This window comes from Talpa occidentalis, unplaced genomic scaffold (assembly GCF_014898055.3).
Source record: "Talpa occidentalis isolate TD23 unplaced genomic scaffold, MPIMG_talOcc4v2.1 talOcc4.4, whole genome shotgun sequence".
Taxonomy (NCBI): Eukaryota; Metazoa; Chordata; class Mammalia; order Eulipotyphla; family Talpidae; genus Talpa; species Talpa occidentalis.
In genome coordinates, this window is record NW_023604295.1 from 110,981,712 (window position 1) to 111,006,329 (window position 24,618).

At 44.4% G+C, this 24,618-nt stretch overlaps 1 protein-coding gene across 1 annotated transcript; it reads right to left on the reverse strand.

Moving 5' to 3' along the window:
• Positions 1-427: 427 nt before the first annotated feature.
• On the reverse strand, positions 428-3,463 carry DUSP26 (dual specificity phosphatase 26). The gene is made up of 3 exons (XM_037524682.1): positions 3,243-3,463; positions 1,682-1,896; positions 428-627 (listed from the first exon to the last, which is right to left on the reverse strand). Exons 1-3 carry the CDS (start codon positions 3,461-3,463, stop codon positions 428-430), a joined length of 636 nt encoding a protein of 211 aa, XP_037380579.1.
• Positions 3,464-24,618: the final 21,155 nt, after the last annotated feature.

Genomic DNA, 24,618 nt, shown 5'->3' on the forward strand with positions numbered 1-24,618 from the left:
CGCACCCCAACTTATCTGCACTGCCACAGGACAGAGATGGTCCTTTTGTGTTGATAAGTGAGAGAGAGGAACACTTTAGCACAAAGAGGGGAAGGGGCTGGAATCACGGGTGCACACTGGCTGGAAACTAGGGGTGTTGGCATTGCAGGGCCGACTTCAACCTATAGCCCAGCTGCTTCCTTTCCTAGCCAGGAAAGCTGCCCACCACTCTGCCCAACCTCACCTCCACCCCCTCCCGACAAACAGCAACAGGGCCCTGGGGTCACTCCAGCCCTTTCACTCTCCCCCCTACAGGAGAGGATGGGTTGGTTATCTGGGCCTCTGCTCCCTCTACCTGGACCACCTCTCTCAGCTGGGAGCCAGGGACCCAGCGCCTGGCCTGGCCTGGTCTAGCCTGACTGCCCTCCTCTTGCTCCTCCTTCTCCCCTCACGCCTCCAGACCCTGCCGCAGCCTGCGATCCAGGGCCAGGAGCTGCCTCAGGAAGCCCCGGTTGGGGATAATGCCTCGTTGGTCCTTGACCTTCTTGATGGCCTGCACAAGGGTGAAGTGGTGATACAGCATGAGGTAGGCCAGCACCAGGGTGGCGGATCGGCTCACCCCCACTGCACAGTGCACCAGGATCTTCCCTGTGAGGACAGAAACAGAGACAGCTGTGGGGTTCTTTGCTTGGGCCGGAGGAAGCTAGGGAGAGGGCCACAGTGACAGGTGCAGAGGAGGACAGGTAAGTAGATGCACATGGAAGCAGGACTGGTGGTGGAAAGAACGCAGAGCCTTGGCAAATGGTGTGCATTGGGGCTGCAGGTGGAGGGGGACTGGAGGGAGGAGAAAGAAGGAGCTAAACAGAATGAGATGGAGAACATGTAGCAGCTCAGGCCCCATGAACCAGAACAGGGCACAACGGTAGAGACTCATCACTCATGTAAAACCGAGATTCACTGTGGAGCAGGGACTCTGGTTATTCCTGAAGCATCAGTGGAAAGCACCCAGGGTCTGACCGGCTACATCTTCTGTCTTTCCACCCTTGTATCTTGCTATTTCTCTCTCTCTTTTTTTTAAGGATTTATTTACTTATTTATTTATACAAGCACTGGGTACAGTCCGAAGCGCGGAAGGGTGAGAGAATTCACCAGAGCCAGAGCGGGGAGCAGAATAGACAGATTGACGAAACACACTGCTGAGGGGAGCAGCGGGCATGGCAGGAGAGGTCTGCGCCATGTGGGACCCTCGCCCGGGGATCAAACCGGTGCTGCGGAGGCTTCAGGCAGCTTCGCAGGCCAGCGCTCAACTGCTGCGCCACCGGGGAGGCCCTATCTTGCTATTTCTAGCAACTAATTTTTTGAGGGATGTTTACTAAATTTTAAATTATATATTTACTTTTTCTGATCACTAGAGAAAGATATGCTCAAGGTAAAAATAACTGGAAAATGTAGACATATGTAAAGGAAGCAATTTAAAAATGATTTCACCCATATTATGGGCCCTCCCCCAGCAATTTGCTAACTTCTTGGATGATTTCCTCCTTGTCTTTTAATATTTTGCTTTTTAAAGTGGCAAACAGATTATTTTTCTCTTCTGAGCATTTGTCATGTCATTAAAATCTGTCTCTCCATAGGTGACCCCTTCGGTTTTTCTTGACCTCAGCATCTGAGTCTGTCCTTCCTGCCTGCTTTCCCCTCTTACCTCCTGGCTGGCTCAGTGCCCGGTGGATGAAGTCGGCAGCCGTTTGGAAGTGGATGCTCATGTCAAAGGCTGGCGAATCGTGGGCCTCGACCCCCAAGTAGCGAATGCCCAGTCCTTCATACGCTTCGGGGGTGCCTCGCCACCTGCTGTGTGACGCATTGAGGACGTGGGTGATACCCAGGCGACGGAGTTCACGGCGGTTGTTAGCTATGTCCCTGCAGTGAGTAGAGATTAGGAGGCTGAGGAATCTGTGGGCCAGAAGTCCTTGTCCATACCCGACTGCTGCCTACGTGTTCTCCCTCTCACTCCATTCCCACTCACAGCATTGGCTGCAGGTCTCTGCTTACTGAGGACCCAGCAGGGAAGACCCAGGATGGCCAGCCCTAGAGTCTTGTCCTTGAGTAATGGTTGACAGTATTGAGGATGTGTTGCCTAGAGAGGAGACTAGGGGGTTGGGTGAACAATGGCCACAGTAAAATACTGAGAGTGCTCAGAGGCAGGAGACTGTGCTTCATCTGTAAAAGGATTTACTGCATCTGCCTGTCATGTATGAAAGTACAACCCATTAGTAGAATCTAGCTGAGGGAAGGTTGGAACACTGGACAAGAATGTTTTTCCTGTCAGCAGGGGTATTCCAGCAGAGAGGCGTGTGGTCAGAGATGCAGCAGAAGGGATGTGAACACCATATATTAACTTCCTGGGCAAGTTTGAAATGATATGATACTGATGTTTGCTCTCATATCTCACTCCCCCATTACTTTATACTCCCTTTGATGCAGAATTTCATGTTTTGCCATTTATTCCGTGCTCAGGCCATGTTTTCTGAAGTCACCTTCAGCTGTTCACGTGGCCCATACCTTCAGATAACAAGGTCATATCTCGGTGCAAAGGTCCTGTCCAGTGCAAACTCAAGGAGAAAGAGCACTGAACTGGAACTTCAAGTGCCCATGTGACCTTGGGCACGTCTCTGAGCTTCAGTTTCCTCATCTCTAACTTGGGGATCGTGGTACTCACCTCACAAGGCTGTTGTGAAGATTAAGAGAGAAAATGCATGTGAAAAACTCTCCGTAGACTATGAAGCCCTTGGGAGACAGAAGTGGCGATTTCTCTATCCTGGGGCTTTTCTCTCCAGAGCCCCATCTGGCAGGGCCTCTGTATACACTGCAGTGTGGCTTGATCAGCCCTTCAGCTTCCTACCCACTGTGCCGGCTCCCAATGTCGGCCTTTTTTCAGAGTCATACCATAATGGAGGAGAGGTCAGAGAAGTCATCTAGAGCACTGGCATATGGCAATAAATATTTGCTAAATGAATGACATTTTTACTTGAATATACTCTTTCTGGCCAGAGTTGTGTATATCAATAATACAAACTCCCCAATCCCTACCCTGCTCCCTTTCCAGCCTCCCTGCCCATGCATAGCCCCTTAATCTGCATCCTGGAGACAGCAGTGCCACCCACTGCCTCTCTGCCTCTTTCCTCCTTGTGCACGCACACGCACACATGCACACATTTACACTCACACACTCACTCAACTGTGTGCCCAGCCTGCCATATACTTACTGATCTCCAAGGTAGAGGCCTGGCCAGACCTCGTCGGCATGGTTACAGGCCGTCTTGCCTGTGTAAAGGAGCCTCTCCAACTCAAAGACATTGAGGAAGGGATGTTGAACGGTTGGCATCTCCTCCAGGGCGCCTCTAGTGCGGACAGGAGACCGGGAGCTACTCCGGGAGAAGCGGGCCATGAAAGTCATGGAGGCCCAGAGCCAGTTACCAGGGCACATCTTCAAGGTGGCAGGAATGGGGCAGCTGCAGAGTGGCTGTAGTGATGATGGGGTGAGTCTCTAGGTAGCTGTTGCTGGAAGAGGAAGGGATGTAAGACACACCCAAGTACAGGAACAGCCACTCCCCTTCCCGCCAACTGGGTTGGGCCCTGGGGAGAAGAGTCTCCAGGGAGGGAGGTGAAGTCTGGCCTTGGTAGGACCTCCGGGACTAACCTCTCCTTCAAGCTGCAGCAGCTCCTTCCTCTCTGCTCTTTGGCTCTGTCACGCAAGGAGGTGGGAGAGTCACATGTCCTTGTTTACGGGGAGAGGGAGCTGCCCAGTGGCTGGTTTCATCTCTACCACCCCACCCCCACCACACACACACACACACACACACACACACACACACACACACACACACACACACACACACACACACATTTAGTATTTGGGCAGCACTGTCCACAGCTAGAGCTCTGGCCAGTCCAAATCTGGGTCTCATCTGTTTGGGGCTATAGGCAGAGGCTAGGGAGCTGGAATGGGGGTGGGGATGGCTCTGGACCCATCCATAGAGAATTAACAGGAAGATAATAGCAGCTGAGGCCACAACATATGCCAAGCCTGCCTCTTCAGTGCCGGAGAGATGGGCTGCCTTAACCTATTCCTGCCCTATCATTGCCTCAGAGATAGGCCTGCTGTGGGACATGTATGTCAGGAGATTGGTGAATAACAATGACAAAGAAATGTAAGGTTTTGAAAAATACTTGCCGAATACATGAGCTCATGGAAAGAAGGTGCCAGTCTGGCTGCACAATAGGCAAACCAGCCTCCTTTGACCAGAATAGAGATGATTGATTCAAACCTCATCTTTAATATGAGAATTTCTGAGTTGCAGCAGCAAAGCTGGAGTATTGTTTCTGGGTGTGTGTGGGCCGATGGGTGGAAGGGCTGAAGAGAGGGGGAGGAATGAACAGAGTGAGGATCCTGCCAGGTGTAGGGGCTCAGAGCCTATATTACCAGCCATATTGCTGCTGGAGTCAAGCCCTGCACCTTGGGGGCCAGTAGGGGCTTAGCAGGTGTGCTTCTGGGGACAGAAGGCCCTTCCAGAAGTGGGTCCACACCTTGAGCTGCAGACCTGGCAAAGACCAGTGTTTGAGACTTGCCCTAGGAACTTAAGGCAGAAGGGCTTCTATGCAGGAGCTCCTCTCTGACAACGGTCCTGCAGGTCTGAAAAGGTGGGCTGCCCCAAAGAATCCCCTTCCCACTCCCTCCCTGTCTTGTGCGCTTGGGACCTCAACCAGAAGGCCAGCAGTGAGAGGCCATCTTGCTCCATGTCCAGCCCAGCTCAAAGCCAGGGCTAGCTCCCCTTCCCCCCAGGCCAGAGGAGACAAGCTTTTACAGGGCAGAGGAGCAAGGGTTTTAGGATCAAGACTGGGGAGGACTGGATCATAGAGTGTTTGGGGACAGCTTTTTTTTCCCCAATACAATCCTGGGTCAGAAGGAGCACAGAAACATCAGCATAGCCATCCCATAGTCACCCACCACCATCACCTCCTCATCTGCCTCCCCTCCCCAGGCCCACAGACCCCGCCACTCTATTCCTGAGCAGCCTTTCCTGGAAACAGATTCTGCTGCCCGTGTGAAGCTGATAGTCAAAGGAAGCAGGAAAAAGACCAGGTGTAGGAAGGAGCTCGCCGGGACTTGTCTCCTCTGGGTGCAGAAGCCCCGTTCAGTCCAGGCTGCACCCCTCAGCAACCCCATCAGCTTTCAGGGGCCCTTGTCCGAGGCCCCCTCCCTCAGTCTGCTGTCGCGGTTGTAACAGGTTCATGGCTGTCGCCCCAGCTCCTGCCAGCCCAGACAGCCAGGCGCTGAGGGTGGAGGGAGGGAGCCCAGGAGCGCGCGGCTGGCTGGCTTCCCAAGTCCCTCTCCGGTCCCCTTCCTCTCTGCAGTCCGGAGCTTTGCACCCGTACCCCGCTAGGCAGGCTGCCCGCCCCCCTCCGCACCCCTCTACCTCTCCGAGCGCGGCGCGGGGTCTCAGTCCCCGAGGCGGATCGCGGGCGCAGGCGGCCCCACGGCCATGACTCTCTCCTGCAGGCGCGGCTGCCGCTGCGAGACGATTTGACGGATTAGCATCTATTTTTAAGCCGTGACACGCACGTCGAAGCGGGGTTCACAGGCGTGTGTGTGCGGGTGACACGCCGGGGGGACACGGTCTCGCGCCCAGCGAGCCGAGCGGACACGCAGCGTGGGCGCGCCCGCACCCCGCGAGCCCGCGGGTGTTTACAGACCAGACCCGGGCCACGCAGCCCGCAGCTCCGCCTCGCACACTCGCTGTGTGCATGTGTTTGTCGGAGCTGCGCCAATTACGAGGCGTTTTGCCTAAAGATGACATTATGCAAGTCGTCCCAGACAGTGTCTTATGCACACACGCTCCTCCCAGACAGCATTCATTAATTGCACAGACTGGATGGTGCAGGCTCACATTCCTCACGCTCAGGAGCACTGCGTGGTAAATAATGATAGTGGAACCCTTATGAGTATGTGCTCGTTTTAGCCTCACCGCAGTCCATGAGCTAAGTTTTATTGTTACTCGCTCCATTTCAGGGAGGAGGGAACCGAGGCAGAGCTAGGCGAAGTACTTTCCAGAATCACTCTGTAGGCACAAGCAGAGCTGGGCTCAAAACCCTGGCAGGGGGTCTGCGCTGGCTGTGTCCTTAGCCACCTTCCACCAGTGACCCACCTCCCACGCCTCGGAGAAGACACGACGATTTCTGTCAGAAAGAGCTTTCCACCAGCTCAGCTCATAGAGAACTCCATTTTCTTGGAACTCCAGAAGAAATTCATGTTCTTACCAGTGCTACCTTTTAGTGATGCTTAGCTTCACTTGCTTTTCTTTTTAAACCACTTGTGGTTGTTTGTTTTATTGAAATAACATGCATAATGACATTACATAAGTTTCAGATGTGCATGATTAGAAACCAACATCTGTACAAACTACTGTAAGCTCACCACTAAAAGTCTAATCCTATCCTTGACCACACAATCCTCTCCTTTTACCCAGTTTACCCATCTCCTTTCCCCTCTTGCTTCTGGTAACCACTAAATTGGTCTTATGGCTTAAAAGTTTGTTTTTGTTTTATTTAGTTCATTCTTTTGTTTTATTTCTCTATGTACCAATGAGTGAAATCATCCAGTGTTTGTCTTTCTTCATCTGACTTATTTCACTAACAGTCATACCCTCAGGTCCATTCGCTTGCTCTCTCCTGTAAACATCTTGTTTATGCCAAGACTGTAAATTCTTGGATGGCAGGGACTATGCTGTGGCCCTCAGTGCCTGGCTCACTGTTTAATGGGGGAGGAAGGGGGGCCCGTGGGAAGTGGGGGTGATAATGAAAGTTATCAGATGATGCTGGAGAACCAGGCAGGTTGGACTCCAGGTGAGTAAGCTCCCAGGAGCAAGGCAGGAAGTAGATAAGGTCAGGCTGGATCTGGCTGAACATCAGGATTGACTACATTCCCTGCAGGGGTAGCAGAGCAGGCTTTGATCTCTGGGTCAGAGAAAATACTGACACCATTTCCACATCAGTTTGTGATAAAGAGAAGGTTCCATCACAAGCTGCCATGGAAGATTATTTTTCCTCCTAGCTTTTTCTTCTCTAGAGAAACACTCAGTTCCTTCCCATTTTTCATACCTCTTGGTATGACAGTTTACATAAAGAAATGAAATCATCATTTCAGACAAAGAACTGACCTGGGAAATTTGAAATATTAAATTTTAGATCCAGGAACACTGATCAAAAAATGACCACAAGTCAGATGTGAAAAAGCACATATTATCACCACAATCCTGATTTTAAGTAATGAGTCTTTAGGGTGAGGAGCTATTGGAGATGGACTTGACCTCAACCTTTAGTAAGACTTCTGCTTCCACCCTACATTCCACGTTTTCAAAAGACTGGGAAAATATGCTTTAAAGTATAGTGAGAACAATATGGGCAAATATTTATGGCTAATCACAGAAATTGTCCATGGGTTGACATTTTCATGACTGTTAAACTAATGCCTGTGCCTCAAATCACCACAGTACACCAAAGAAAACTAACAGTAATAGATAAAACACAGCAAGTTCTACTGTTTTCCAGGCATTTAGCAGAAGTTACATTACTGTCTCACAAGAGACATGAGGAAGGCATACTCCAGGACCCTGTCCTGCCAGCTGTGCATGGGTCACAGGTTGAGAGCTTCAGCCTTTCAGTCTTGGAGCGTCCCCTGCTGCTCTGTGACCCTTCCCCAGAAGTAGGTAGAACTGAGCCAACCACACTGAGCTGAAAGTACCTCCATGTCCATTTTTCTTGGACTGAGCTGGAAGTTTAAATACTGCTTTCACCTAATGGCTCAAGAAGCAGAGATCAGAGCCTCCCGGATGGCGCAGCGGTTGAGCTCTGGGTTGCAAAGCTGCCCGCAGCCTCTGCAGCGCCAGTTCAATCCCCGGCAGCCGGGTGAGGGTCCCACATGGCGCGCAGACCTCTCCTGCCGCCTGCTGCTCCCCTCAGCAGTGTACTTCAGTCTGCCTGTTCTCTGGCTCTGGTGGATTCTCTCACCCTCCCGCGCTTCTGACTGTACCCAGTGCTTGTATAAATAAACAAACAAACAAACAAACAAACAAATAAGCAAACAAACAGACAAATAAATAAATAAATCTTTAAAAAAAAGAAGCAGAGATCACATGGTTGTGACTTTATTTAAGGATGGGAATATGGTGAGGGCAGGACAGGCAGAGAAACTTGAGGTCCACTGTTGCAGTGTTGGGGCTGATTTAGACTTCCCAATCTCCTTCTTTCCAGTTGCTGTGCTGCTCTGGTGCCTTCTGCGGCCCCTATTTAGCATCTTCTCTCCCCTAGGTCCAGGTCCAGACTGGTGATTCCTGTCCTTGTCCTCACAGGTGTCCATCAGGAATTTACTTGGGTGTTCATAGGAATTTACCTGCCGGGGACTGTTCAGGTCCTGAATCCTATGGGAAGGCCTTGGGTCCTTTGCACAGAGTGGAAATCTGTTGGTTTTAATTTATTTATTTATGCATACAAGAACTGGGGTGTAAGCCAGAGGTGTGGGGTGAGAGGATTCACCAGAGAAAGAGTGGGGAGCAGAACAGGTAGATCTACTGAAAAACACTGCGGAAGGGAGCAGCAGTGTATCTGGAGCAGCCAGAAAGGAGAGGTCTGCTTTGCATGGGGGTAGCTCCTGGCTGTCCAGGGATCGAACTTGTGCTGTAGTGGCTGGTGACAGCTTGATAGCACTGTGTCTTCAACCCCTGCACCACCAGGGAGGCCCCGGAAATCTGTTTTTTTTGCTTCAACTCTATTCCCTTCCCTCTAATCCCTCTGCCTCTTCACCAAAGCATTTCACTTTCCCCGATTTACCTAGGGGTAAAGACTTACCATTGTGAATTTAATTTCCTTCTAAGAACCAGACATTATTGCAAGAAGCAGATATTAGCCTGACTTTGAAATGAAAAACACTCTGGGGAGACTGGTGTTCCTATAGAGACAACGTACCAGGATCATTATTTGCAAATAAACAAGATACAAAGGGAATACACAGTAAATCTCATTATTTCAAACAACAACAAAAAAGAAAAACATATATTAATACACATTTTGAAAAAGACTGAAATATAATATGCCAAATATTATGAATTAAGCTATAGCCAGAGTGGGATTACATATAATTTTTATATTTGTGCTTTAAATTGTCTACATTTCCCAAGTTTTCTTCAGTCAATATGAATTCGCTTAAATGTCAGTTTTTTAAAAATTGGTTGAAACTCCCTTAGTGGCTTTCTATGTGGTCAATTTTAGTAAATGTCCAACCTTGCTAGAAGATAATACCCCATCTCTGTTTTTTTTTTTTTTAATTTTTTTTTTTTTTAATAGAGGCATGTTTTATTTATTTATTTATTTATTCATTTGTTTGTTTTGTTTATACATGCACTGGGTACAGTCAGAAGCGCGGGAGTGTGAGAGAATTCACCAGAGCCAGAGCGGGGAGCAGAGCAGGCAGAAGGACCAAAGTACACTGCTGAGGGGAGCAGCGGGTGGCAGGAGAGGTCTGTGCGCCATGTGGGACCCTCCTCCGGTGGCTGGGGAGCAGCCAGGGATCGAACCGGCGCTACAGAGGCTGCTGGCAGCTTCGCAACCCAGCGCTCAACCGCTGCGCCACCGGGGAGGCCCCCCATCTCTGTTTTGGGATGCAAATTTCTACATTCTATGTCCCTTGCATAAAAGTGCTTACAATATTCAAAAATCTTTATTTTGGGATCTTATTTTACCAGCATTTGAGAGCAGTATTAAAATCTCCTATATATCTGTGGGTTTGCTAATTTCTTCCAATTTTGTCTATTTTTGATTGGGATAGGACCAGGGCATGTTGTCAGGTACATAAAGTTAATGGGTCTTTAAACAAATATTATTTAAAAAAAATTTAGTCAATAGGTAATATCGTCAAGACTCTTAATACTTTTGTTTTAAATTGTGTACTATATTTAATATTAAAATATTAATATTGTATCACTTGCTTTTTGTTGTTGGTATTTATCTTGTATTAAAAAATTGCTCTATCTCTGGTTAAAAAATACAAACCTATATATTTCAATTATATTTATAAATGTAATATAAAATATAATATGTACACATATCATATATTTCATATCATATTTAATTTTTCTATTTTAAATGTAACTTTTATAAGCTTTATAGGTAGATTAAAAATCAATCTATATTTTAAAGAATGAGTCACTTTATTTTTATATTACTGGTATATTTAAAATAATTTCTGCCATCTTATTTTGTATTTTCTATTTATTGTACTTACTTTTTTCTCCTTTCCGTTCTGTGTTTTGGGTTTATCTCTTTATTGAGCTCTATTGATTTGCAAGTTAAAGTCGAAATTTAATTGGTATCTTTATACTCTTTCTGAGTAAGATATTTTAATTTCCATCAAAAATACTTTCTCTCTCATGTTGGTTAATATTATTAGCCAGCACTTTGAACCAAGCTTTAAAAATAGTAATCACATAACACCCATAATTTACAGAATCAATGCATTCTGCAATAGTTATAAAATTAGCAATCCTCTGCCCACAGTCCTCCATCTATGTCTCTCCTACCTTCTCTCACCCCCTACCAGCCCCTCATGCTCTACTCCCTGGTGGTGAAAGAAACATATTGAATAATTAACAATTTAAGGTATTTCTTTAATTTCATATATCTCACCAAAATACTTACATTGCTATTTCTGATTTTTTTCAGATTTAGGCATTATCTATTTATTTCTCACAACGAATGATGAGGGTTTATTTCTCTTTTATCCTATTCCCCAGGACATATTAAACATACCCTCTCTATGCATTTTCTTATCCATGATTTTTTTATGTAGGTTTTTAGTATCTAAGATATTAAAACTGTATCATTACTGTTCACAATCAAACAGCATGCATACTATGATTACTTGCCCTTTTATGTGTGACTTTCTGTTTTCCCATCCATTAATTATTTTTGTTTGTTTGGTTGCATAATTTTCAATAGATAATCTCACTCATTCAGCCCCACACTTTTCTCCATTTGCAGACATCTCCTCTTGGTAAACATATTAGTTGTTCTTTCAGTATCATTTTGCTCCATGACTGTTTTCTAGAACCTTGTGACTTAACCCCACCTGGACTGGTTGCTCTGTACACTGCAGAGTTTTTATCTTGGGATCTCCTTTTACTCTCATGCTGGCAATTCCTTTTGTGTCCAGGAACATTGTTTCCATGGAATCCTCTGTTTTCAGTGTGATATGACCATGCTCAAATATGGCTGGTGTTCGCCCACTCAGGAGACCCTCTGTTTTATTTCTTCGGAAAACAGGCTTTGGTCTTCTGCTGGTTCAGGGAAGGAGCTGTTCGTTGCCTGAACGTCTGGTGATAGGATCTCTGATGGAATTTAGCTTAAACAGACTTCCAGCCAAGTCTATGTTTTCATTCTTCACACTTCCAGAGATATTTAGAGTTGCCAGTTCTCTGTCCTCTGGGTCTCTCCGATGTAAATCAGATTGTCAATATTCCTCAACTGACTTGACTTTTGCTTTTCAGCATCTAACATTTTGTTGCTATTGAAATATTTCCTGTTTTTTTCAATCTGGCAGGTTTTATGTGTTTTTTTTTTTGGGGGGGGGGAAATCTTCCTACTATCATTTTCATGGGTTTTCAGAAAGAGACAGAATTAAATGCTTGTTTTTTAATATGCTATCTTTTTTTTTTAATAGAGGTATGTTTTATTTATTTATTTGTTTGTTTGTTTGTTTGTTTTGTTTATACATGCACTGGGTACAGTCAGAAGCACGGGAGGGTGAGAGAATTCACCAGAGCCAGAGCGGGGAATAGAGCAGGCTGAAGGACCGAAGTACACTGCTGAGGGGAGCAGCGGGCGGCAGGAGAGGTCTGCGCGCCATGTGGGACCCTCCTCAGGTGGCCGGGGATCGAACCGGCGCCGCAGAGGTCGCCGGCAGCTTCGCAACCCAGCGCTCAACCACTGCGCCACCGGGGAGGCCCTTAATATGCTATCTTTAATGGGAATGCCAGCTGGTTTTTAAAAACACACAAAAGTGATTGATATTTTAATTTTTTTCATACTCAATATTTATTTTGATTTACCAACATATTTTAACAATTCTTTTACACACTCTTGCATTTTTACCCTGTTCATTCTGTCTAGGTTAATTTTTTTTTCTCAGTTAGCAGTTATTTTCATAAGGGACTTAGTGGTAAATTTATAAAGTGCTTAAATATAAAAAAAATTTAATTTGCACTGACTCATAAATGATATTTTGCCTGACTTTAGAAATTTAGGTTTCCAGGATATTACTACTTTGTATTGAAGCACTTATTTTTGCTGATGAGAAGTCTTTTTGTTTTTTTCAGCATCGTGTTTTTTTACAATACTTTATTGTAATCTGATTTTTTCTTTGTTGGCTTCAGAATTTTCTTTGTCCTTGCAGAATGCTGGCTTTCCAAATACCACTATGCTAAACTCTAGATAACACAGAACTGAGTTTATTGCTTATTTGAATAAGAGAGACAGATAACTTTACAGATGGCATCTCCAAGGAGGAAGTGCAAGGCCTGAGTTATTGAGATTTGGAAATCTGGTTGAAAGTGGGTCTTTCAATATAGGGACTTGAATAATGTTGGGTAATTATGATGATCTGAGAGTTTAGGGCTCTGGAAACAACAAGGTAAGGGCTTTGAGATGAGACTTTTAAAGCGTTCTGGAATATAAACTTATGTAGGTAATTATGTAGGAAAATGATGTAGATAATTTCTAGAGTTATTTAGTCTTTCTTACGTTCCTCTGAAGAGCAAGAAAGTTATTTGCAACTTCCACTTTCTTGGACAGTGTCTCCTGGGATAGCAAAATTATGCTGATGAAAGCAATGGAATAGTAAAGTCAAACTATGTGGGGTTCATAGTTTTGGTTTTCACTGTCCTCCCTCATGGTGATTTTTTCCCCTGAGCTGACGGATAATAGGCTTTCATTTCTGTGTGTGTGGTCAGCCCAGAGCTTCACTGCTATTTGAGGTGTCATAATCATGGATCAAATTTCTGGAAATGGTTGATTCTATGCATATTTTATTTATTTATTTTTAAGGATTTATTTATTTATTTATACAAGCACTGGGTACAGTCAGAAGCGCGGGAGGGTGAGAGAATTCACCAGAGCCACAGCGGTGAACAGAACAGGCAGACTGACGAAGAAATACACTGCTGAGGGGAGCAGCGGGTGCGACAGGAGAGGTTGCTGCGCCATGTGGGACCCTTGCCTGTGGCCAGGGATGGAACCGGCACTGCAAAGGCTGCAGGCAGCTTTGCAGCCCAGCGCTCAACCGCTGTGCCACCAGGGGAGGCCTTGTGCATGTTTGTTTTAACCTCCAGGCATCAGATATTCTACTCTTTTTTGTTGGATGGTTACTGAATTATTTGAGGGGTCAGCTGCTGTGCATCAGCATTTAACACTCTGGAGACCACCATCCAAACAGTGCAACATCAACAAGTACAGTAAGAGAAGTATCATGTTTAGAGTTTGCAGTCTGCCTCTCAGCCGGGAGCCAAAAGTTTTCACTTTCGTGTCTGCAAGTCCACACAACAGGTTATATATTCTTAATGTGAAGAGCCTCCAAAATCAGATTTGGTATTATTAGACAAATTATCTACTATCTGGGCCTCCTTGGTGGCTCAAGGGTTAAGTCTTAGTACTATCACCACTACCACCTAAGTTCAATCCCCAGTCAGGGAGCTAGCCCATATATGGTGCAGCAGACCTCTCCTGTCTCTCCCACTGGTCCACTCAGCAGTGTGTTTCAGTAGATCCACCTGTTCTGTTCCCCACTTTGTCTCTGCTGAATCCTCTCACTCTCTGCACCTCTGGCCTACACCTCAGTTCTTCTACACAAAAATAAAATAAAATAAAAATTATCTAATTTTTGTCTGATAATTATCTTTTTAGTAACATTAAATATTCCAGAGAGTTCTGCAGAGTTGTAAGTACTATATTCTTCCCAAAAGGATAACTATTCTTACCCTTTCTTGTTCTACCACATTTTCCCATGACTCACCACTCTTTCTTAGACCTAGCAGGAAAACACTCAGGTTTAGACATTTCTTTAGATGTTTATTTCCTTATGAAGCTACCATGTCACAAAAAGGATAACTATTCTCTAACAAGAAGTAAATATCTAATCTAAGACACCTCCATTCTCTATTTTAAAAAATAATAATCATTTATACCACTATCTTCTCTAATATGAAAAGTAAGCATTTTTAATGCTTTTCCAATTTCTTAGTTCTCTATGTACTTAGAAGGCTAACTTCTCAACACTGCTGTCTAATTTCTTAAAGCTCTCAGGTGAGAAGTCCATGGTCTTGGTGACATTGTTAACTCACTGCTACTCTCTAGGAATTATTTTTTCAGGCCTCGTGGAAAACATGAAGTGGAGATTTCAACAGGAAAGAAAGCAATCTAGAATTCCCCTTAAGGGCAGTATAGGAAAGAAAAAAATATCTTTTTGCTCTAATTTCTCATATGAAACAAAAGATTAACAAGAGAAAGCATATGGATTCATTTACTATAAGCTTTTTGTGACATGGTAGCTTCATAAGGAAATAAACATCTAAAGAAATGGCTAAACCTGAGTGTTTTCCTGCTAGGTCTGAGAAAGAGTGGTGAGTCATGGGAAAATGTGGTAGAACAAGAAAGGGTAAAAGTTAAAAGTATTATACAAGAAAGGGGGAAAGAGACAGGTATTTGTTTAGATTCCTTTTGGAGTTCCTTGTCTTCTGCAGAGATAGCAATGCTCCTTTCCTCCTGTACCTTTTTTTTACTTAAATTAAAAAGCAATCACCAGAACAACTTGTAAATAAGCAATACTGGATTTACTGCTAAACCATGGTTAAGGGGAATACCACCAGGACAGAGTAGGATAGAGTGGCTGGAGGGGAGGGGGAAGGTTGGGCCAATTAAGATCTGGAAATCTGGTTTAAGATGGATCTTTCATTTTGAGACCTTGATCAGATCTGGGTAAGAGATATAATAGTGTAAGATTTGTGGAAACAGCAGGGTGAGTATTTTGAAAAAGGAAGCTCAAAGAGTCTTGGGATATAGGCTGAATTCTGATACTTTCTAGAGTTGCGGGTCTCTTGATATGATGAACAAAATTATTGCAAGGCTTTTACCTTTTTGGACAAGAGTCACTGGGGGATAGCAAAGTTATGCAATGAAACACATGAAAAGTAAAGTAACTTAATGTAGATAGTGAACTGTGTAGGAACAGACGGGTTAGGTTCTCAATGACCGAGTAATGTGGAAGTAGATAACTTCATTTTTCTTTCTTGGTGTTCCATAGTTTTACAAAGAAGCATCTAGATGCTCAGATATAGGCGCAACTGTCCTCAAGATATGGAAGCTGGCTTCCCCTAGTACAAGTGGAGAGAGAGAGAGAGAGAGAGAGAAGAAGAAAGGCAAGGGACAGCATTACTAAATTAGAAACCATAGTCTTTTTAGAATCTAATATTAGAAGAGATACTCCTTTACTTCTGTTGTTTTTTAATTGTTTTGGAAAGTGTCACTAAGTCCAGTCTACACTGCAGGAGAGAGGAATTAATTTCTATCTCATGAAATGAGAAGTATTAAAGATTTGTGGAAATATTTTCAACACCACCACATTGAGGAAAGTCGACTTCTGTCCTCACCATCCTCGTCATTTCCTTCCCTTCTTCATTGTGTAGTGCTTTTAAAAAAATTTTTCCATTGTTTAATGTAAAAATCTATTTCCACCTTTTTTTTTTTTTGTTGGGGGGGATAGATAATAGCTTGCTATCTATACTTTTTCTTAAACTTCACAATATATCCTGGAGTTTGTTTATTGGTAATAAAAATATTCCTAATCTATTACGTACTGATACCACAGTATATGCAACCAATTTTCCATTGATGGACACATGATTTGCTTTCAATCTCCTGCTACTATAAAGACTGCTACAAGTCCTATTCTTTAGATATTATTAAAAATCCCAGATACTGTGTTTCAGTCCATTGAATTGTGGAATGTTAGCTTCATTCAGTTTAGCTCAGGCCCTGTCTCAGAAGACAGTTCACATCTCTGTCCTGGACCGCTGTGTTGGGAAAAGTCAGGGTTCTCATCTTGCAGGGGTACAGCAAAGAGCTGGAGCAAAGAAATCAACCTCAGGTCAGATGTGAGGTGGCAGGCTCTAATCATGGCAGGAAGTTTCCTCTCAGCTCCAGTTCTCTGCAGGAGCTGATGTGTTTGTAGACTCAGCTCTTGTCTCTGCGCAGACACTGAGAACCCAGCTCAGGCCACCTGTACCTGGCCTTGGCCCTGCTGTCACTCCCCTGGTGACCGCAACCTTTACCACCCCCCTAGTTTCTGGCATGTAGAGGTTTTTGGTCCTGTTGCTCAAATCTGCTTCTCTGTCCAGCCAACGGAAGGGTTTTATATTGATTTTGGGAAGTGGAACTGAGAAAAAAGGAGTTAAATTTTATTGGCTCAAAAGTGCCTCAGGGTAAAGAAATATAGCCTTGCTGTGGCTCACTTTCATTGACTAGTTACTGGGCAGATCATACTTGGAGAAGTATTAAGAGGTTTTTCTTCAGATAAGTGGAATTTTGAATTTCTGTTGATGGGCCTCTCCCTATGGGTTGCACCCTTGCCTCATTCCGTGGTGGTGGGTCTTTAGCTTTGGCGGACTTGCAACTCAACTAAGGTTAGTCACCTGCGTGCATTTGCAGATAAATGTCCAGGCTCTGCTATCTGTGAGAACAAGCCTTGGGCCTCCCTGGTGGCGCAAGGCGTTGAGCACAGAGCCGTGAAGCTGTGTACAGGCCCTGTAGTGCGAATTGGATCCCCAGTTGGTCAGGGAGATACCCCCATGGCGCAGCAGGCCTTTCCTGTCTCTACTGCTGCTCCCCTCAGCAGTGTGCTTCAGTCTATCTGCCTGTTCTGTTCCCCACTCTGTCTCCGGTGACTCTTCTCACCTCCCACACTTCTGGCCTGTATTCCAGTTCTTGTATGCAAAAATAAGTCTTTTTTTTAAATTTTTTTTTTTAAGATTTATTTTTTATTTATACAATAGCTGGGGTACAGGTCAGAGGCACGGGAGGGTGAGAGGATTCACCAGAGACAGAATGGACAGCAGAACAGGCAGACTGACCAAAATATACTGCTGAGGGGAGCAGCAGGCGCGACAAGAGAGGTCTGCCGTACCATGTGGGATTCTCGCCTGCCAGCCAGGATGGAACCCGCGCTGCAAAGACTGCAGACAGCTTCACAGCTTCACAGCGCTGTGCTCAACTGCCTGTGCCACCGGGGAGGCTGTAGTGGCAGGATGGCCACAGAGCAGGTTTTCTATGATCTGAGCAGATGGGCTAAAGGAGAGTCCTGGAGCTCTCAGTGGCTTTCTCAGGCTTTTATTGAGCTTTTACATGGAGTACAGCAACCAGGTACATGGCAGGCAGGGGTACTGGGGGGCCAGGAGGCCAGCAGGCTCCAAGCCCCCGGCAAGTCTTCACTCTGGGCTTCTCTGGCCTTCTTTCTCCCCTTCTCTCTACTTCTGCCTCTACTTCTCCTGGTGAATATCTCAATACTGCGCCATGGCCCACAGAAGTAAGTAACACAGCTTACAACAATATAACAACTGCAGGTGCACCATCAGGCAGGGCAATCCTGTTGGTGGGAGGGCAGAAAAGCCTGAAAACCATTTACTCTACAGAGGCCCATAAATCTTTTTTTTAAATAAATAAATCTTTTATAAAAACTTTTCTTTGAGGCTTGTTTTCTTTTTTTTAAAGATTTATTTATATATGTATACAAGAACTGTAGTACAGGCCAGACGTGCGGGGGGTGGGGGAGGCGAGAGGGAAGGGGGGGGCAGTGTGTGTGTGTGTGTGTGTGTGAGAGAGAGAGAGAGAGAGAGAGAGAGAGAGAGGGGATTCACCTGAGACAGAGGTGAGAACAGAACAGGCAGATAGACTGAAGCACACTGCTGAGGGGAGCAGGAGGTGAAGCAGGAGAGATCTGATGCACCATGTGGGTCAACTCCCTGGCTGGGGATCGAACTTGTGCTGCAGTGGCTGCGGATAGCTTCTTAGAACTGAGACTTTAACTCCTTGTGCCACCAGGGAGGCCCACAAAGAAAAGTTTAAATAAGTTTTGTTCTCTAAGATATGAGAAAAACTTAACCATTTAACCTCAGTTTCAGTAGCTCCCATGAGAAACATAGACACAGCTGTTTCCCTCACTCCCAACCAGGTTGTTTTGACTTAAGTAATGTGCTCTTGCTTGGGAGTGCCCCCCAGCAGTGATCGTAGCGAAGTGGAAGATGGGGGCTCTGCTCACATTTCAAGGCAGTCATATATAGACTACCCCAAGTGGTTTAAAAGTAATTGAGGGGGACAGAGGAGACAAAAAGAGATGAAGGAGCAAGGAATGGAAATGAGTGGTAGGAGAGTACTTAGCTCTCTGGAAAACTCAGCCCTTCATAATGAGTCATTTCCATACAGCCCAGCTAGCATCCAGGACTTCTTTCTAAAGATGGAATGAAAGGTTTTGTAGTTAGTAAGGGAATTTCAGAGCATAGAAAGCAGGAGCAAATAAAGGAACACAGTGTTTGAGTATTGGCTCTAGGCCTTTTTACACTGAATCACTTAATCTCATTGAGTCTTAGTGATCATTTGCAAGTGGGGAATTAATACCTCTACCAGGCTCTTTTGACATCAGAGGGATGTTGTGAGATTCATAGATTACACACACACACACACACACACACCCCTATAAAGTAAAATTTAAGTCAAAGGGGTTATTTTCAAGTTAAATGGTAGGGCTAGGAAGCCTTTCCCAGTCTCCTCCATCGTCACCCACCAAAACTGTGGAACATATTTACTAAGAGTATGGGCTTTGGCATCAGATACCTGGGTACAAATCCTGAATTTCTGCCTGAGTGATCTGGACAAATTACTTAAAGTCCCCAAATTCAATCAGCTTATCTATGCTGTGATTTGACTTGCTGTGAGTGTTGAATGAATTAAGATATATAAATTACTTATACTGTCTTATACAGCCATTATTATTACACCACTGTGTGTAAAGCATACACTAGCCTTTCCCTCATAAAGATTTCATTTTACATATTGATTCATTCATTTTGTGTGTTTGTGTGTGTGTGTGTGTGTGTGTGTGTGTGTGTGTAATGTCTTGCTGTGTCTCCTCTTTTTTAAGTAGACACAAAGAAGACAGAGAAGTACTAGGGGTAATTTGAGGAGGTCATTTGTGGTGACTACCAAGAATCACAATGAACAATCCGACAAAAGCATGAGTGTACACAGTGGGGCATGGACAGGATATTTGCAATTGGGTTGCCTCAGAAAATCTTGAACTTGTAGAGGTAAATGAATTGGGAGCAAAAAGAGACCTAGGAGGAATTCACCTGATCAGCCACTGGAGGCTGCTCTGGTTTTTCTTAAAAGTAGCTCTATGCAGCAAACAAGCCTTCCAAGCCAAGGAGCCTCACACTGAAAACGCAGAGTCAAAATAGGAGGGATCTGGGATCAAAGAAGGAAACTGCAGAGATGGAACTACTCATCCCTGGCAGGAGAGGGATGAATCATAAAAAGGGGGTCTCCTTTGAGGACAAAACTGTGTTATTTATGAAAGTCAGTGGGGCTGTAGGTGGGCTAAGCCATAAGACATTTGAACTTTCTGGAAGTCAGATTTCCTCCTAATTAGAGAGGATAATGGAAACCTAAGCACCTCTGGGGGAGAAGTGTCAAATTCACACCGAAGTGCAAATGACTAACATCAGTCTCCTTCCTGACAGTGAACTTTTATGAGACAGAGGCAGGAAAGAAATCTATTTTCTTCTAAAATACAGTTTCTAATTATAAACATTTCCATTGTGGGAAAAATGCAAAAACACTATAAAGAAAATACATTACTCCTGGTCCTGCAGTCCAAAGATAATTTGTGCTGATACGTTGACTTTGTTTTCACTGTAGGTATCAACTTCATTTATAAGACAATACATTTGGAAACAATAATGTTAAACTCTGATATTTTAAATATTGGTTGCATTGAATTTAGCAAATACATAAAGGCAAACAAGAAAATTAAAAAAAAAAATCCAAAATTCCAAAATTCCATTCAGAGATAGAATGACAGGTTGTGATTTAGCCTTCCAGTTTTCTCCTATGTTCACACATATTTTTATGAACATTAGAATCACATTGAACAAACTATTTTATAATCTGTTCTTCTCCACTTAGGAATATTGAATGCTGTTTTCCCATTCATTATTTTTTGAAACAAATTATTTTAAATGACTTCATGTTACTTCATTGTGTGAGTATATCATTGTGTAATCATTGGAAAGGGACATTTAAAGTAGGCAAACAAAAATTTTTCTAGTACCTTTAAGTGCAGTGGGCCTAGCTGCCCCTGCCAGGTAAGACACTGGAAAACAGCTAAGAAAAGGACCGCACACTGTGGGGCCGAAGTTTAAAGAGCCTCACACCGTGGGGCTGAAGATTTCTTGTGCCTCACACCGTGGGGCTGAAGATTAAACATCCTTTTGTTTTTTGTTCTTGGTCATAATAGAAATAATTTCTCGGAATACACATTGGGCAAATAACTGTAAGAACATATTTATACTATATATAAGTATAAGAATAATTATAAGAATTTGTAAGTACATGGCATGGAAAATTGCTTAAAAGTTAAACACTGAAAAAAGTTAAACACTGAATAATTTGGCCCACTTGACAATGGGAAATAATTATTGTGCAAGGGCATGTCTGCTAAGCAACCCAGAACTGGTCATAATACTATTCCTCATGTGGAAGTTCCCTAGAGAAGCCTTGTAACAAATCATGAAGTTGATTACACTAGTAGTTTCTGAGTAATAGAAAAAAGTTCTAATAACTGATTACCGGGAAGCAACTGCTCTCTAGCTGTAAGTTATATAGATAGAAGAGTCTCCTGATACTGTAGCCTTGGCGACAGGGTGGTACCAAGGACTGTTAGCTGACCTAGGTAGTTGTTTAGGCTGAAATAATGCGCCTAAGTTTTAATTATCTATTAAATTTTAAGGTCGTTTCTTTTCTTAAAAACACATAGGTTACAACCTGTCTATGGGAAAGGAATGTACTGATTGTTTTATTTTGCTTCTATGCATACGATGATGTAATCCCATCGCTTGCCTTAAACATATAAATACCCGCTGAGACCCTCAGCAGGAGATGCTTCCACCAATATAAGAGTGTATTGTATCTGCCTCACTCCCTTGCCCTTCAGCCCTTAAGAAAGTTTCGCCTAGGCCATCTCATCCTTTCAGGGACACCTGACCTGACATTTTGCCAAAAGCTGGTCTCCGGCATTTAAGCATTTTGGGAAATAACCATTTTTTTAAAAAGATTTATTTATTTATGCATACAAGAGCTGGGGTACAGGCCAGAGGTGCGGGAGGGTAAGAGGATTCACCAGAGACAGAGCAGGGAGCAGACCAGGCAGACGACAGAAATGCACTGCTGAGGGGAGCAGCGGGCGTGACAAAAGAGGTTGCCACACCATGTGGGATTCTTGCCAGCCAGCGGGGATGGAACCAGCACTGCATAAGCTGCAGACAGCTTCACAGCGCGGCGCTCAACCTGCTGTGCCACCGGGGAGGCCCAATAACCATTTTTTCTTAAAGATTTATTTATTTATGCATGCAAGAACTGGGTACAGGCCAGAGGTGCGGGGGGGGGGGGGGGGGGGGGGGGGGGGGGGGGGGGAGGATGATAGGATTCCCCAGAGACAAAGTGGGGAACAGAACAGGCAGACTGACTGAAATACACTGCTGAGGGGAGCAGGGGACTAGTCAGGAGAGGTCTGCTGTGCCATGTGGGTAGCTCCTTGGCTGGGGCCTAAGTCGTGCTGCAGTGGCCGCAGATAGCTTCATAGGTTGCATCTTAAACCCTTGCACCATCAGGGAGGCCCGGAAATAACCATTTAAATCCAAACAATTATAAAACTGACATATGTTTACAAAAGATTCAATAAGACAGGTCAAATAGGAAACAGTAAAAATAAAACATAACACAGAATAAAAATATAGGAATAACTGTAATAAAATAAAAATAAAACAAACACAACAGTTACAATTTTTCATCTAAAGTCTACAATTTAGCTTTCTATTAATTCAAATTTGTTTTTGCCTAGTGAGCCTGAAGTAATAAGATATTATATTTATTTTACGAACCCTTAAATCCAATGTACTCCAAACCAAACTAATGTGTTTCTTCTTCCCACTCCTGTTCTATTTCCCACCTCATTAGGAATGAGGCTCCCTTCTGCTGCTCATGAAAGTCTGAACCTAAACTCCTCAGGCTCTCTCAGCTCCCTCCTGCTCCCACCTTAACGGACAGTCACCAGATTCTGTCAATCCTGTCTCCTACGCTTTCACATCACCCCTCTCCTGTGCCATCACTGTGGCTCTTGAGGTGGGCCTCTTCCTTTCTTTTCTTCTCTCTTTTTTTAAAGATTTATTTATTTATGCATGCAAGAACTTGGTACAGGCCGGTGTGTGTGTGTGTGTGTGTGTGTGTGTGTGTGTGTGTGAAAGGATTCACCAGAGACAGAGTGGGGAACAGAACAGGCAGATTGACTGAAATGCACTGCTGAGGGGAGCAGCAGGCGAGACAGGAGAGGTCAGCTGCACCATGTGGGTAGCTCCCTGGCTAGGGATCGAACTTGTGCCACAGTGGCTGCTGATAGCTTCCTGGTTGCGTCTTAACTACTTGTGCCACCAGGGAGGCCCCTCCTTGTTTCTTACGGCACTACTCTAACAGCCTCCACACTGCTCGCCCATCCCTGTTTTGAATTTACCAGACACTTATTTTCTACACTGCTAAGGAGTGTCTTGAAGTGCAAGCTTCTTTTGTCCTCGTCAAGTACTTTTCTGGCTCCCCACTGGCATCAGAGAAATCCAAACCCCTTACCAGGGCTTTAACTCCACTCTGGCTCTTTCCTGCTCTGAATCCTATTGTACTCTCATTCTAAGGAACCTTCAGGAAGCTTCAAGATAGTTCACGTTCTTTTTCATCTTCTTGCCTTTTTATGGGACTCTGAGGGCTTGTCTGTTTTCCCTCATTTTTGTTTGACTCTAGCTACTCATCATTTAGAAACCCGTCTCTAAGATTATCTCACCTGGTACGTATTTCTCTCTCCCTTCACATTCTATCTGGTGGACTTATGGCTTCTATGTGTTTTTATGGTCCCAGAAGCAATTCCAGCATAGTGGCTATCATGTTGCATTTTAATACCTGCCTTTTTACTTCTCACCTACACTAATCTGTGAAATCTGAGCCAGGGTCTCGGTCTTTACTCCTTTACTCTGCACCCCGCTCTGGCTGCCAGTACTTGGACATAGAGGGTTTACAATAAATATTTTACTCACTGGTTAATGGTTGACATTCTGGGCCGAGAAAGGGCTCACATCATTTGTAGATGGGAGTTTGAGTCAAGAATATCTAAAGGGGGTCTCCTGGTGGCACAAGGGGTTAAGCACCGCACTATGAAGCAATCCACAGCCTCTGCAGCACAAGTTGGATCCCCTGCCAGCCAGGGAGCAACCCACATGGCACGGCAGACTTCTCCTGTCTCCCCTGCTGCTCCCCTCAGCAGTGTATTTTGGTCCATCTGTCTGTTCTGTTCCCCACTCAGTCTCTGGTGAATCCTCTCAACCCCCCCCTTCCCCCATCTCTGGCCTGTACCCCAGCTCTTGTATGCACAAATAAATAAATCTTTTAAAAAAAAAAGAATATGTAAAGGGTGGGGCCTTCTCAGGACCTGGGGCAGCTTGGGAAGGTTAATTTATTGAGAGGTAAGATTTCCTCACTCCTGCTCTGTGAAGCAGTTTGTTAAACACGATATAAGTAACTAACACAATGGGCAAGACTAAGATCACTTTGGGCCCCATGTATTGAAACATAGTTGCTTTTTGTAGGCACCACTGAGAAATTTCAACTCCTGAAAATTCTAGTTCTTGTGAAAATGCCTCATCTTGATATGCAACTGTGGCTTTTATAAATGCCCTGAAGGTCCCAGTGAGCTCCCAGGACAGCGTAATTAGGAGGGCAACTCACTCAATTCATTGTATTTTTTTTTCCTCCTATTTCTGCAAAGGAAGAACTTTTCAGCAAAGTTCTCAGTCTTTATTACTTGATGTCAATCTCACACACACACAAAAATACAGATGAAAGAGGAAAAAATATTAGTAAAAAAGAGAGCCCCTCTTTTTCTCAACTTCCCTTACCCTACCTCATAAATCCAGCCCTTGTCTTTGATTTATTTTGTACAGATAAGCTGTAAGGATTTTCACTGGATATTGCGGGGGAGGTCCAGTGGAGTATTATGGTAAAGCAAAAGAACTGAGGATTCCAATGGGACATTTTGAAAAGTTCTTGAAATTCAAATTCTCACAGTATTTCTTAGGCTTGTTACTGGGCAATGAGACTAAAAACTGTCACAGGATCAGAAATAATCTCACTGGTTCTGGGTCTTGCTACTTGCCAGCACAAGTGCAAACAAAAGAG

What these genes read in the sequence shown, in the direction of transcription:
- DUSP26 (XM_037524682.1), bottom strand. Translation starts at nt 3,463, where the DNA reads ATGTGCCCTGGTAACTGGCTCTGGGCCTCCATGACTTTCATGGCCCGC. An exon ending in GGCCTCTACCTTGGAGATCA is followed by an intron (nt 1,897 to 3,242) that starts GTAAGTATATGG and finishes TACTCACTGCAG; the next exon opens with GGACATAGCTAACAACCGCC. An exon ending in GGCACTGAGCCAGCCAGGAG is followed by an intron (nt 628 to 1,681) that starts GTAAGAGGGGAA and finishes CTGTCCTCACAG; the next exon opens with GGAAGATCCTGGTGCACTGT.